Source organism: Lampris incognitus, chromosome 13 (assembly GCF_029633865.1).
Source record: "Lampris incognitus isolate fLamInc1 chromosome 13, fLamInc1.hap2, whole genome shotgun sequence".
In the NCBI taxonomy this organism is placed as follows: domain Eukaryota; kingdom Metazoa; phylum Chordata; class Actinopteri; order Lampriformes; family Lampridae; genus Lampris; species Lampris incognitus.
The window spans coordinates 41,687,448-41,702,914 of NC_079223.1; the positions used below are offsets into that span (position 1 = coordinate 41,687,448).

At 47.8% G+C, this 15,467-nt stretch overlaps 1 protein-coding gene across 1 annotated transcript in view; it reads right to left on the bottom strand.

Annotated features, from left to right (window-relative positions):
* The window catches only part of LOC130122538 (inositol polyphosphate-5-phosphatase A), a 180,393-nt gene that overhangs the window by 103,637 nt on the left and 61,289 nt on the right, over positions 1 to 15,467 (bottom strand). The window contains 2 exon segments of the mRNA XM_056291469.1: positions 1,269 to 1,356; positions 1,847 to 1,947. Of these exon segments, the coding sequence (XP_056147444.1) occupies positions 1,269 to 1,356; positions 1,847 to 1,947 (189 nt within the window).

Sequence of the window (15,467 nt, forward strand, 5' to 3'; positions counted from 1 at the left end):
ACACACACAGAGAGAGAGGCTGAAACGGCAATATGTATCTGATGAGAATGGAAATACGGCAGAAAGGTTAATGTCGAGACAAACGCCGCCGGATAAACACTTCATAATGCAGAGATATTACCCGGGCCTATATGAAATGGCAGATCATTATTTGTTTGTAAAGGCCAGCGTTTGTAATATGTTTATGAAAAGAGCAACTGTGACTCGTTGGGTGTTGTGATTTACGACGGGTTTGAGGAGGCGCAGCGTAGCGTGATGACAACTCAAAAAGAACACGGAAGAAGAAGAAGGAGGCGAGATCAAAACAGACACGGCTCAGCCATCACAGTCTTGACCGGCAACACGGTCCACACATTCACCCCCGTGATGGATGTTGCTCCGTCCTCTCGTTTCCCCCACCCGGGTTTCTGGGTAATGTGCCGCTGGTCCCCTTCACCACCTGCGGTACCGAGAACTACACCATGTACTTTCAGGATTGCAGGGAAAACGCAAACAAAAAATATCTATTTTTCAGGGTCTTGGGGGAGGGGGGTATAATGGGGGGGGGGCATATTTTTTGCAAACTTTGAGGTTTGTTACAGACTATTCAAATCTCACTTTTTCTGATGTTTGAGCGCCACCAAGAGGCCGTACACGGCAACAGACGCCTGGAAATGAGCTATGATTTACATTAATTGTAATTACAGCGGGCCGTATTAGTGTGATTGGTGTCTCCATTGCTTTTATTAGTGCTAAGAACTGTTATGTTTATTATTTTTTTAAATAATGTGTTTAAAGACACTTCAGTATTGGACAAGATTGGATGGTTGCTGGGGTCAACTTTCCGTACAGCCTCCCCACACACACACCCAGGCCACTGTATTTTTTATTTCTCTAACTGGTGGCTATAATTTATTATCATTTATTGTTAATGATAGCAATTATTGGTTAATGTTAATTGATACTAACCCTGGTTGGGCTATACAAATAAAATTGACTTGACTTGACCCCGTGTGAGATCAGCCACCAAAATATCTTCAAACATCTACCGCCACCTCGTGGCTCAATGTTACCACTGCACATTGCTGGGAGAGAAGGGTTCCCTGACCCAAATTTCAACCAAAAAAAAATTCATGGATTTTTATTTTGGAGGTTTTTTTTTTTTTTTTTTTGCTACTTCAAAGAGTTTTTGTTTTATTTCCCAGCATGCCCTCTTTCATCCCCGCCATTTCTCAGGGTGCACATATTAACAAAATCCCATTTTTTTTTAAAATCCCATTGCGGCTTACTGTGAAATGCTCTTGGGACTTGTAGTTCTCGTCGAGGTAGACGCGGGCTCTGTTGTACTCCTTCATGGCATCACTGGACAACAGCTCTCTGATCACACACACACACACACACACACACACAGATAAAATAGCATTAGTCATGTTAGGTGTTGTGTTCATTAAGCCGATATATCCCACATTCTCCTGAAACCGGGCCACGCACGGGTTCCACTTCCATAACCACTCGGGCAGCTGAGTTTAACACGATGTTTAAGATGTAAATATTTATCCTCCGTTAGGGCACTGCACTATCGAGCACATCCTTGAAAGGCAAAAGACGACATGCTGGGAAACGGATGCATCGGTTTCATCCGGATGCAGAGATGCTGCGGCTGCGGTGCCGCCAGAGGGGGGGAGTAAATCCACATTTTAGAAAACAGAGACGGCTCCTCCACAGTCCGGCGGGCGTGACGTGGGTGGTGCTTTTTCAGGGAGGGAAAAAAAAAAAGAAAAGAAAAGAAAAGAGAGGCTCATCTGCTACCATTAGGGTCAACCAGTTGGACAAAAATACATCTGATGCTCTCTGACAGGACACTTACTTGACAAAACTGTCCACGTGCGACATGGACGCCTCGTAGTTTTTGCCGCCCACCTCTTGACAGTGCACTGCCACGAAGTGGGGCTTATGGGAATATACTATCTGTGGAGGAGAAGAGAGGGGAAACATGAATATGTAACATATGCTAACTATATGATAAACACGATCTCCATAAACCATGAATATATGCATGCATACTTCTTTTTTTTTTTTAAAGATGATTTTTTTTTTGGCATTTTCCTCCTTTGTTTGATAGCGATGGTGTAGAGAGAAAGGAAGGGCGGGGGAGAGAGAGAGGGGATGACATGCGGCGAAGGGCCCGATTCGAACCCAGGCCGCTGCGGTGAGGACTCAGCCTTGTGTGGTATGCGCTGCACCAGGTGAGCCCCCATGGGCGCCGCCATGCATACGCTTTTAATGGCTGTTGTGTAAAGCTCTTCGCTACGTCTGTTTGGAAGTGTTGTTGTTTCAAAAGGGTTTATCTCATTATGAATATTACACGGGGTCACACAGAAGGAAAGCCAAGTAATGTAATATTACATTATTGTGATGTAATACTACATGACTGTAATATAGTGTAATGTGACTGAACAGAAGAAGAAAAAATGGAGCCAAATTCATCGTGAAGAGAAAGTGAACTCAACATCAGAACAGACCACCACGCCACCCGGACACCTATATCAGAATCATCTTTATTGGCCATGTAGGTTTGCCCATACATGGAATCCGACTCCGGCTTCATGGCTCTCTCAGTGCACCCAACACAGAACAACAACACTACAACACAACGGTCTCCAGATATATACACAAGAGTTGACTACATACAGGAGAAACAGGAGGCGAGATAAGGTGCAGCGGCGCAGAGAAAACAACTTACACAACATTATTCAGCAGAGCATGCAACGAGCCGGGTCCTGTACATCTCTTAATTCAAGCCTATGACATTCTACCATATTTACACAAGACAAAGTGCCTTGCTAATATAGACAGAAGGCATTTAGGGAGCTTGTTCCACAAGCACGAGGCCGGGCCCTCTTCATCTACCGTCAGGGACATGCCTCCAGCGCCGTGCATAGAGCAGGATGTGACAAACGCATATGGCTCACTACTTACAATGACGGATCACTTGTTCCACTAATACCGAGCAGTTCTACTGGAACACATCAGCAGGGCTCTGCAGAATATGGCCAGCACTGCAGAGACTACCCGGCTGTGGGAAACAGCCTCAGCTTGTGACGGGGGGGGGGGGGGGATGTACACTAATTTCCCTGTAAAATGTTCTACCATAAAAAGCCATCCATCCATTATCCAAACTGCTTAGCCTGCTCAGGGTCGCAGGGATGCTGGAGCCTATCCTAGCAGTCATTGGGCGGCAGGTGGGGAGACACCCTGGACGGGCCACCAGTCCATCACAGGGCCCACACACACACACATATTCACAGTTCACACCTAGAGACAATTTAGTATGGCTGATTCACCTGACCTACATGTCTTTGGACTGTGGGAGGAAACTGGAGCACACAGAGGACGACCCGGGACGACCCCCAAAGCTGGACTACCCCGGGACTCGAACCCAGGACCTTCTTGCTGTGAGGCGACCGCGCTAACCACTGCGCCACCGTGCCGCCTCCAAGTCTTAGCTTTTACAAGCATATTCTATCCAAAGGACAGCACTGTTAAGCATATTTTGAATACTGCAGGGACATAAGTAGGCTACTTTAGCTAAGCTAGTGATCAGCTAACGGCACTCCATTGCTGTACAGTTACTGTACCATAAATATAACCATCAAAAAACGTATGAAATGTTACAAAGCATAACCGTATTGCAACATTACAGAGCAGCCAAGCGGTACCAGAACTCACATCCCGCGTGGCACATGCAGCCCCATCCAGCCACACACACACACACACACACACACACACACACACACACACACACACACACACACACACACACACGTCACGCGACCTCTCGCTCCCCCCCTTTGAAGTGTGCTCTCAGACACAGCAAGGTGTTTGTGAGCGCCCCGTCCCGGGTGTTCCCACACGCCGACCTCTGATGGAAAATCCATAGCACAGAGTGAATTACAGCACTCACAGGCACTCACGGGGTCAGGCCTCTGGATGTTGAGCAGGGTCCGTATATCAATGTCACGCGGGATGGGCGTGTGTAAGTGGTGTGTGTTCACGTGTAACAAATGAGACGGTCCCAGCACCCGACCAGAGGCCCACTTTTAGCCCCCCGCCGCCGCCTCCGCCGCCGCCACCACACTGCATTATGCTCGCCATAGGCCAAATCAAATAAAAGTAATGTATGGCAATAACGCTATGGATTTTCCATCAACCTATGGCTTGTCACTTAGCTGGGTGACCTTGGAATGGGGTCCTGCAGCCCGCGGCGGCAGGGAGCTCCACACTCAAACTTGGGAAGATTGGTGGACCTATCAGCGCTTGCTGGAAAGGTCATAATGCTCAAGGAGCTTGCTGTGGCAACTAGCATGAGGATAAAACGTGTGTGTGTGTGTGTGTGTGTGTGTGCGTGTGAGTGTGTGTACGTACATGCATACGCATGCTAACTGACTGCATTCTATTTGTCTTTCCGAGCAGTAAAGCCCAACTGAACTTTGACAAACAGACACTTCCCTGCAGCTAATTTCATTACCGTGAGGACGGGGGGGCGGTGCAATCAGCCCAAAACCAAACAACATTAACCAATGACCTTACTTTACTTTGGCAAAAGACAAACAACTGACCCAAGTTCTAATTAAAACGACAACTTCGCCTTACTAGAATTTCTGTTGACATTCGGAGTCAAGTAAGAGGTGAAGCACAGACGGACACACACACACACACACACACACACACACACACACACACACACACACACACACACACACACACACACACACACACACACACACACACACACACAACGCTGAGGCTTAACAAAAGGGTTTTTTATGACAGATGTGGCTTCTATAAATACACAAAACCCCCTTGGGTTAATGACAACGGTGCGGTCAGAGTACGAGGAGCCTGTTTGGTGATGCCATCAGAGCATCGCCGCATGGGATGACATCTCAACCCCAAAGCGGATGGCGGATGCTGATGTGTTTAAATAAGGGGTGTGCCCTCCCTCCCTCCCTCCGTCGCGCCGTCTCTCTTTCTTACTTAGCCTCCTCTCATTCTTTCCATCCTGATTTCATCGGCGTCTGCATCCCATTGAGGCGCTCTCTTCGGAGAGATTTGTGTTCGTTCGCATAGTTTCGCTAATTCGATGAGAAATACGACGTGTGTGTTACTTGACTGCCAAACGACGGAGCCGTGTCTCGGAAAATTAAAAATGGCTTTCAAAGTGCCGAGTTCGCTCGGTTGGTGACCTGCGTTCTGATTCCTATCACGTTTAGTCTCAATACGATATGACACCGGCATTCGGTCTGTCAGATTTTCTCAGGTGTAAAATGTCGACCATTTGCTTTAGGCTGCGGCCAAGCCAAACACCGCCGCTTGTAGTTCACTTTGCTGGAGAGAAATAACACAAGACAGAAAAGAAAAATACCTCAGGGAAAAAGAAAAAAAAAGAAATCAATGAAAACAATACATCGGGCGGCACGGAGGCCCAGTGGCACTGCTGCCTCACAGCGAGAAGGTCCTGGGTTCGAATCCCAGGCCGCCCCAGGCCCTTTCTGTGTGGAGTTCGCACATTCTCCCCGTGTCTGCGTGGGTTTCCTCCGAGTGCTCCGGTTTCCTCCCACCATCAAAAAGACATGCATGAGGGGCGTCCGGGCAGCATGGCGGTCTATTCCGTCGTCCTACCAACACGGGGAACAACAGATTGCAGCCCGCCGGAGCGAGGTGAACTAAGGACCGGCTCTCTAGGCAGCGAAGGGAGATGTGAACACTGGTTTATAGTAAACGATGATGACATAAAATCTGTGGATCAACCGAAACACCACCTTGATAACCCATAAATACATCAGTGTTGTAGCTGAAAAGTGGACAGATGTCACCAGCAAGATGTCTCCCGCTGCTGGGTAAGCATTTCTGCCACCCATCATACTGTTAACGTTATGACTGCCAATGTGCTTAATACCATGTATGCCACCTGGTATTTACCATTAAATCTCTAAGCATGCAGGAAACTATTAATGTTTAGGGTGGCACAGTGGTCTATTCCGTTGCCTACCAACATGATCGCCGGTTCGAATCCCCGTGTTATCTCCGGCTTGGTCGGGCGTCCCTACAGACACAATTGGCTGTGTCTGCGGGTGGGAAGCAAGTTGTGGGTATGTGCCCTGGTCGCTGCACTAGCGCCTCCTCTGGTTGGTCGGGGCGCCTGTTCGGGGGGGAGGGGGAACTGGGGGGGAATAGCATGAAACTCCCACGTGCTACATCCCCCTGGTGAAACTCCTCACTGTCAGGTGAAAAGAAGCGGCTGGTGACTCCACATGTATGGGAGGAGGCATGTGGTAGTCTGCAGCCCTCCCCGGATCGGCAGAGCGGGTGGAGCAGCGACCGGGACGGCTTGGAAGAGTGGGGTAATTGGCCGGATACAATTGGGGAGAAAAGGGGGGGGGGGGATAAAAAAAACTATTAATGTTAAAAATAACATCACAACAATAAACATACATGAGTGTGTTTGTGTGTAACGTTTTACCACATCCTTTTTTAAAGGTTGTTGTTTTTTTTTGCAACCTTTTGTTGCACACTTAGTCATAGTGACGAACCAGCAGAAACCCCTGATGCAATGAGCTATCCTTTTTTTTAATAAATGTATTTCTAGTTTTTCCCCTTATCCCATCTTTTTTTTTTAATAAATGTATTTCTAGTTTTTCCCCTTATCCCATCTTTTTTTTTTAATAAATGTATTTCTAGTTTTTCCCCTTATCCCACCCGATTAACCCGATGGCATATGGCCGGAACTGTTGTCGAATAACTCCCCTGGCTCACGTTTCCACAGGAAGGAGATAGTCGTAACACCAGCTTCCTTCAAACTCGTGTCGGTTGCTCTCGCTAGTTTACACGCTGAAGTCTCGCGTGGATTGCGTCACCCTCAGGCCGCGAAGGAGACGTAGGGAGAACGCTTTCAGTTGCTTGGCTGCAGGCGCCCGGGTGGGCCAGAGGGGTCGCTGGAGAACGACTGGTCACCGAACACTACACCGATCTACACCCGCTATCCCTCGGGTAAGGGTGGCCTAATGAAGGCCTGACCCCGTGGACGCCCTGGCCGGGACCGGTTACGGCGAGTCTGGGATACGAACCTCCCAGCCACGTGACGAGCGGGTTGCAAGAACGGCGGTTTATCCGCTCGGCCACCAGAGCGGCGCAATGACTTATCTTAAGGAATACCAAGATGGCTTCAGCCGTAGCGGGCGTTCGATCATTAAGTTATCAAACCAGAGTTTATTATAGACCGGTGGATGTGAGACAGATACAACTGTCCATGAGCCAAACCCCGAGGACATCATCATCACACCACTTCAATTCAGACCTGACAAACCTGACATGGCCGAGAACAGTTTTCTCAAAAAGTCGTTTGCCTGGTTTCTTCTTTTTATCAGTACAGAAAAAAAACATATTTGGTGACATCATCCGCTATTTGACTATTATATCATGTTGCAACCTATCCCACCCACCTCCGCAGCAGAGGGTTGTGGATTCCTGGGATACAGAGCGAGACAGTTTTGTACTGTTGAGTGTGTGTTTTGTACTTTGGACTGCCTTGTCAAAGTCACCGTCTACCGAATACACATTCCTAAATGCTCAATAGGATTAGCAAATTATTCAGAGTGGATAAATACCCCCCTGAATGCTGTGTATTAGGGGTTGTAGTACTCGAGAATGGATGCGGTCTGCAGCCTGCATGCTGAAGCTTTCAGTCTCATCTAAGACTTCACAAGATAAATACTCAGACTGGACTCGGTCTCAGACAATGTGGACTCGTGATAATTTTTCCAATACCGGTTGGGTACAAGACTTTTTTTTTTAATTAATTTCAAAATTTGCCCGAGAAAATCAATAAAATGCAATCTAATTTGTATATTTTTTAATCATTGTTATTTATCCATGTTGTTGAAACATTGAAAATTTGGAATCCGAAATATTCGTTTCCTTGACGGGGGGGTCTGAATAAATATGACAGTGTAGTGAAATTTTGGCTTTTAGTACAATGGTAGACTACAATTTTGTGGCACGGTGGTGCTGTGCTTGCACTGCTGCCTCACAGCAAAGAAAGTCCGGGGTTCGATTCCTGCCTGGCGTGGTGCTGGCATGTTCTCCCCAGGGCTGTCTGTGTGTCCTCTGCATGTTCTCAGGTGGGTCATCTCTAAACTTCTAGTGTGTAGCTGTAAGACGAATAAAGTCTCTCATGCTCTTACTGCAGTCCTGCTGTTTAGCTGGAGTTGTCTTGTTCTGACGTCCGTCTTTACAGAAGATTTGGCCCCGTTGATATTGAGTTAGAGTCGCCACCTCAAAGTCTCAGACTTGACTCGGATTCACCTCCCTAAAGACTTGGTCTGGACTTGGGTCTGGCCTTGAGTGATCTTGACTACACGGGTAGTTATGAGACATGAATGCCATGTTTGATCTTATTAAAAGGACAAGTTGTGGTCCAGAAAATCACCTGTTTCTGCCAGACAAAGAGGGCTTTTGATGAGCCCTCAGTCAGCCCAGTCAGCTTGAATCTTATCTTCATGAATTTTATTTGGTGGTGGAAACTGAAAAACAGGGAAAAGGTAAATTTCACCCTTGGACCACAGATATTCTAAGCTGTCTAGGAAGAATTTTCAGGAAGTTTCCCATGGTAAAAAACCCTGACAGAAGGAAACAAATTGAATTGGGCGGCACCGTGGCGCAGTGGTTAGCGCTGTCGCCTCACAGCAACAAGGTACTGGGTTCAAACCCCAGGGTCGTCCAACCTTGGGGGTCATCATGGGTCGTCCTCTGTGTGGAGTTTGCATGTTCTCCCCGTACCCGCGGTGGGTTTTCTCTGGGTGCTCCGGTTTCCCCCACGAAACTGTGATTGCTGTACCAATCCACACAACCCTTATTTATACAGTCTAATGGGGCAACGCATTAGAGCGCTACGGTGTGGCGGATGGTCAAGGGCTTCACTGGTCTTTCTGGCACAAGTTGACAGTCTATGACACAGACTGTGACTTTACACTCAGCTGAGTTTACTTATGAGCCCAAAGGAAGGAGAGGCAAGCTGAGGTTAATAAGATGAGCTAGGTGTCAGAGAATGCTGTTATTTTGGCTGCATCGGTGATGTTGGATGACGTTAGCACAGTTTGACCAGGTCACCCAGAATATTATTTCACTGCCCGTGAGGCTTCCTGAAATGACCAAATGTCCACAGGCAAACTCAAATTCAATGTCCTGCTGGGACAGCCTTACAGAGCATGACGATTAGGAAGCTAGTAAGAAATCAGATGAACTTTCCAGCTGGGATATGATAAGGAAGCCATCTGTACCCATGGTCCATCATGGCACTTTCAATTCTCTAGCCTCAGTTCTCAATTCTCTATACCTCAAAAGCTCACTGTGTAACTCCAAAGTTTTAAAGTAACTTTATCAATATAAACAAACATTTAATAGCGTCAAATTACAGGTAAAACACAATTATTTCCTCAATGTTCCAACATGATATTTCAAAGTTATAGTATAGTGCAATGTTACAATAAACAACTATGTAAACAAGGACTGAACTGCGGACAAAAGGGCCGCCATACTGTAATTAAGGAATCAGCCTTTGCAACAAATGTGACCTGTGGGATACTGCAGGTCCCTGCAATTTGCACATTGCCTGACTGGATGTGGATATGCTGCATCCTGCAACGCAGCTGACCTGTGATGGACCAGACAAGTTTCCATTCCAATGCAAAATTTTTGAGTGATCATTCAATTCACTGTGGTGCAATGCAAAGCCCTGTCTATAGTGCTGCCTGTAGCGTCAGAATCTTGTTTCCCATTTGTGGAGCAGGCAAATGGCTCTGCTTTGCTTACGTGTAAACGACCGGTCTGGGCCACCTGGCCAAAGAGTGTGACTGAGTGAGAGATGCGGCAAAGGATCCCCAAGGATGCCGCCCTGTGTCTCACTGAAACCTGGCTTAGTGAGCATATACTGGACAGTATACTTCGAGAGGACCGCAAAATGGAGCTATCGGGGGGGAAAAATGGGGTGGCGGCATATGCTTCTCCATACACAAAGGTTGGTGTACGGATGTCAGTGTTGAAGAAATCATGCAGCCCTCACTTAGAGACCTTTTTTATTGACTGTAAACCCTTCTATTCACCACAGGAATGTTCATCATTTATTCTGGTCAGTGTCTGTGTCGCACCCCAGCCCTGTGTTAAAGAGGCGTTAAAACACCAGGCTGATCAACTTAAAAACATGGAGCGCAAATATCCAGACTCCCTTCTCATTATCCTGAACTGCAAAAATACAGACAGCATGTTAAATGTCCCACCAGACAATAACACTCTGGATCACTGCTACAAAATATTAAAGGACGCCTATCGCTCCGTCCCGGGCAACCCTGGGACTCCCTGATCACTGTCTGATTCATCTTATCCCAACCTGCAGGCAGACACTAAAATCTGCAAAACCTGTGGATAAAACTGTGAGGAAATAGACCAGTGAGTCAAAACGGGAGCTCCAGGCCTGCCTTGATTGCACTGATAGGAGGGTTTTTTGAGGCTCCATCTATAGACCTGGACGAACTTACTGACCCGGTCAAACCTTACATCAGCTTTTGTGAGGACGTGTGTGCCCACCAAAACTTTCTGTACTTCAACAACAATAAGCCCTGGTTCACAGAAAAAAACAGGCAGCTTTGTCAGGCCAAAGGGGAAGCCTACAGGAGTGGAGATAGGATCTGGTATAACAAAGCCACAAATACACTCACAAAGGACATCGGAGTGGCAAAAATGTGCTACTCTGAAAAGTTCCAATTACCCATCATCAGTCTGGGGAGGTTTGAAAGACACTAGCGACTACAGGAGACCATCTCCCCCACATTGCAGGAAACCATCAACCGGCTGGCGATCTAATTGGGTTTTACTGAAGGTTTGATAAGCGCACTTTCGTACCCCTCACCCTCACCAGCCACAACACACAACCAACTGCACTCCCTGCCAGCCCCTCTCCCCTCCCCACTGAACCCCCACCCGCACTCAAGATCTGTGTTGAGGACGTGCACCAGCTCTTCCAGAGACAGAAAACCAGGGAGGCATTGGGCCCGGATAGCGTGTCACCCTCCTGTCTGAACGTCTGTGCTGACCAACTGGCCCCCATTTTCACACTGATCTTCAACAGATCACTGGAGCTTTGTGAAGTCCCCTCTTGTCCCCTGCAGTTTGCCTACCGAGCAAACAGGTCAGTGGAGGATACAGTCAGCATGGGATTGCACCACATCTTCCAACACCTCGACTCCCCAGGGACATATGCAAGGGTCCTGTTTGTAGACTTCAGCTCAGCGTTCAACACCATCATCCCTGATGTCCTCCACTCCAAACTCACCCACCTCACTGTACCAGCCCCCATCTGCCAGTGGATTAAAAAATTCCTGACAGACAGGATGCAGCAGGTAAGGCTGGGGAAAATCCCATCTAGCACCCGGACTATCAGCACTGGCGCCCCCCCCCCCCCAGGGATGTGTGCTCTCCTCCTTCTACACAAATGACTGCACCTCAGGAGACCCGTCTGTTAAACTCCTGAAGTTTGCAGATTACACAACCATCACTGACCTTATCCGGGATGGTGACGAGTCCAAATATAGACGGGAGGTCGATCAGCTGGCCCTCTGGTGCGGCCATAACAACCTGGAGCTGAACACACTCAAACCGTGGCGATGACAGCGGACTTCCGGAGGAGCCCCCCCAACACTGCCCCTCCTCACCCTACTCAACAGCGTGGTGTCTGCAGTGAAAACCTACAGATTTCTGGGTTCCACAATCTCCCAGCAACTAAGGTGCATCCAACATAGACACAACCATCAAAAAGGCCCAGCAGAGGATGCACTTTCTCTGCCAGCTCAGGAAGTTCAACCTGCCTCAGGAACTGCTGATTCAATTCTACACTGCAATAATCTAATCTGTCCTCTGTACATCCATCACTGTCTGGTTTGGGTCAGCCACCAAACAGGACAGGGCCAGGCTACAATGGACAGTTAAGTCTGCAGAGAAAATATTGGGTGCCAACCTGCCCTCCATTCAGGACTTATACACCTCCAGACTCAGGAAACGGGCAGGCAACATCACCGCAGACCAATCACACCCTGGTCACAACCTGTTCCAACTCTTCCCCTCTAGTAGGTGCTAAAGAGCACTGTACACCAAAACAACCAGATATAAAAAGTTTCTTTCTGAGGGCTGTCATTCAAATGAACGCTTAACTGTCAAATAGATCCAACCACTTTGTATATACTGTACTGTACATTATACATATACTGGTACTCTCTGTCATGTCCATCTACCTCAGGCATGTATGTAAGTAACCTGCTGACATCTATTTCAGCATCTCTGATATATTCTCTGCACCACTGCACCGTACCTCTTATTTCACCTGTATATGGTCAATCCTTGTGTATGTATCTGAAGATTGTTGTATGCTGTTATTCTATGTTAAGTACACTGAGAGTGCCACAAAACAGGAGTCAAATTCCATGTACTATGTACGAACCTACATGGCCAATAAACATAATTCTGATTCTGAAGAGAACTGCCATATAGACCGAGACAGAGGCTTACCCAACATCTGACAGACTACAGAGATTATTCACCCATGCCGTACAAAGCAACATACAAATGTAGATTCACAAAATGCACAGGATGGAAATCGGAGGGGACCACCCAATTCGATATGATGACGATTCTAAGATGCAATACACATTTAGATTCTGTAAGAAATGTGATTCTTTAAGTATTGTGATATAAGGGTTGTTTTACAATTGTTCTGTTTACTTTGTCGAACACCGAGCCATGCAAAACACTTGATTCATTCAACCACCCCTGTCCATTTCTACTGTTTTTCTTTTTCTTCTTGCACTTGTTTCGAGACACACCCACATACGCAGCTCTGGGCTGTACCTGGCAAAAACAAAAAACAAAAAAACTGAAGTAAAATGTATCACTTTATTAACTGATTATAATGCAGCATAAATATCGATTCCTGGAGTCAGCGTGGCCATGGAAAAATCGCCTCTTTAGTCACAATTTCTTAATTAAGAATATTTTTTTTCTCTCATCCCAAATTTACAGTCAGCCAGTAACTGCAAAGACTGTTATATCAACCATCACGTGTACAATCTGATCTCACCAAAAACAGAGCTGAGCACTTCCTTCCTTCCTTTTATGCTCTCTCTCTCTCTCTCTCTCTCTCTCTCTCTCTCTCTCTCTCTCTCTCTCTCTCTCTCTCATTCTTCATCCTTTACTCCACAATTCTCCCTCTTTCCTCCTGTGACTGAATAAGTAAAGGTGAGTGAGGGAGCAAGTGACAGAGAGGAAGTGCAAGGGAGACACCGACTGAGTGCTAGAATTAAGAGTTATTTATAAGGAGGCTGCAGCGAGGCTCGTGAAACCTCCCCTCGGTCTATCGTTAAAAGAATCAAGTTTTATTTCCTACGAAAGCTTTTCAAGGAATTTCCTGAAGGTACTGGCTCGGCCTGCCGGTCCGCTCACTGTGCTGAGGAGCGGAATGGAATACAATGTGACAGCGACAATACACACACACACACACACACACACACACACACACACACACACACACACACACACACACACACACACACACACACACACACACACACACACATACACACACACACTAGCAGGAAACCTTGCACAACGTCCTTTTAGATGTGGCAAATGGTTATAGCCATCAAAAACCAGTCGAAAGAATTCTACTGAACATTTGCTGCAGAGGAGCCACAGCCTCTTTTACTTCTAACACAAATGAAACGTGTCAGTTCTTTTCTTAGTAGACCCTTGCCTCTAAGTCAGCTTTGCCTCCTTAGGGGGCGATGCAGCCCCCTTTTGGTCCTGGAAACAGCAGACCAGGGAGGCGCCTTTCCCACCAACGGACAACCAATTGAGTCACGCTGTCAAATTGAGCCACGCCGTCAAAAGTACGTTCGAACGTTTCCTGACGCAAGACGCGCGCACGCACGTGATTAAATCAAAATACTGGGGGGTATCCGGCTCGGGCTCTACCGTTGCACGAGTTACTACTGGGTGTGTCTACTCCGCTCTTACCCCCTCAACCCTGCTAATACTACGGTTACTGAAACGGTCACGCGAACACACTTATCTGATTTCCAGTCTGGATTTCTACCCAATCTTCCGATCTGACGGCGTATGTGAACTTCCTTTACCTGCTTTCTTTGTATTTGTGAAACGGTGCATGTCAGCGGGAAAGCCACAGATCACATACGACAACAAACATGGCGGCTGTGTGTGTGTGTGTGTGGGGGGGGGTGTTACCCTGGTACATAGTAACACAAGCTGACGTGGCCGTCGTCTAACTTTCGTTTGTTATAATGCTAAAATGAACGTCGCTGACAGCTGCTTCTGCAGACACACCAGAAGGAGAGCCGCATATACGGTGAGGTGCCGGAGCGCCACTGCGCAGGCTAAAGGGCGGAGGGATATGGCGGACGTGATTACGCAAAGAATCATGTAGCTACGGCTACTAAACCGCATTACCAACCTCTATAGTAATCGATATTGGGATAAACTGAGAACTCCCAGTCAAATGTTTTGTTTGCAGGGGCGCCCGGGCAGCGTAGCGGTGCGTTGTCTACCGACACGGGGATCGCCGGTTCGAATCCCCGTGTTACCTCCGGCTTGGTCGGGGCGTCCCTACATACACAATTGGCCGTGTCTGCGGGTGGGAAGCCGGATGTGGGTGTGTGTCCCGGTCGCTGCGCTGGCGCCTCCTCTGGTCGGTCGGGGTGCCTGTTCGGGGAGGCGGGGGAAGTGGGGAGAATAGCGTGATCCTCCCACACGCTACGTCCCCCCGGCGAAACTCCACACTGTCAGGTGAAAAGAAGCGGCTGGCGACTCCACATGTATCGCAGGAGGCGTGTGGTAGATCGGCAGAGGGGGTGGAGCAGCAAGCAGGACGGCTCTGAAGAGTGGGGTAACTGGCTGGGTACAATTGGGATGAAAATGAGGGGGGGGGGATCCCCAAAAAAATCTGTTTGCACGTAAACACAGATTCTCTTAACACACAATACTGTCGTTAAACATCTTTCGCCATACGTTTCTTCCTCTTTACTATAAACGCTTCGGCGTCGGAACTTTTAAAGTTCAAGAGTTCAGCGGCAGCTAGTGAGGCGACTGATGGAGCAGAAGACGTAGTGGGTTTGTGTGTAGATGGTCACGGCGAGCCAGCGTAGCGTGGCTGATTGTAGTTAGATGGAGGCCTGGCTGCTGGTTGTGCCCAGCCGCGCAGAGTTCAGAGTCTGCCGCTTTTTCCATGACATCACCCAGCAGTGGTGCAACACAGAGCTGGAATGAGGCTACAGGCCTCCTTCATACAGGGGCACACCTCCCTCCCTCCCTCCCTCCCCCCCCTCTCTCTCTCTTTCTTTCTCACTACATAGACATACGTAGGCAAGCTA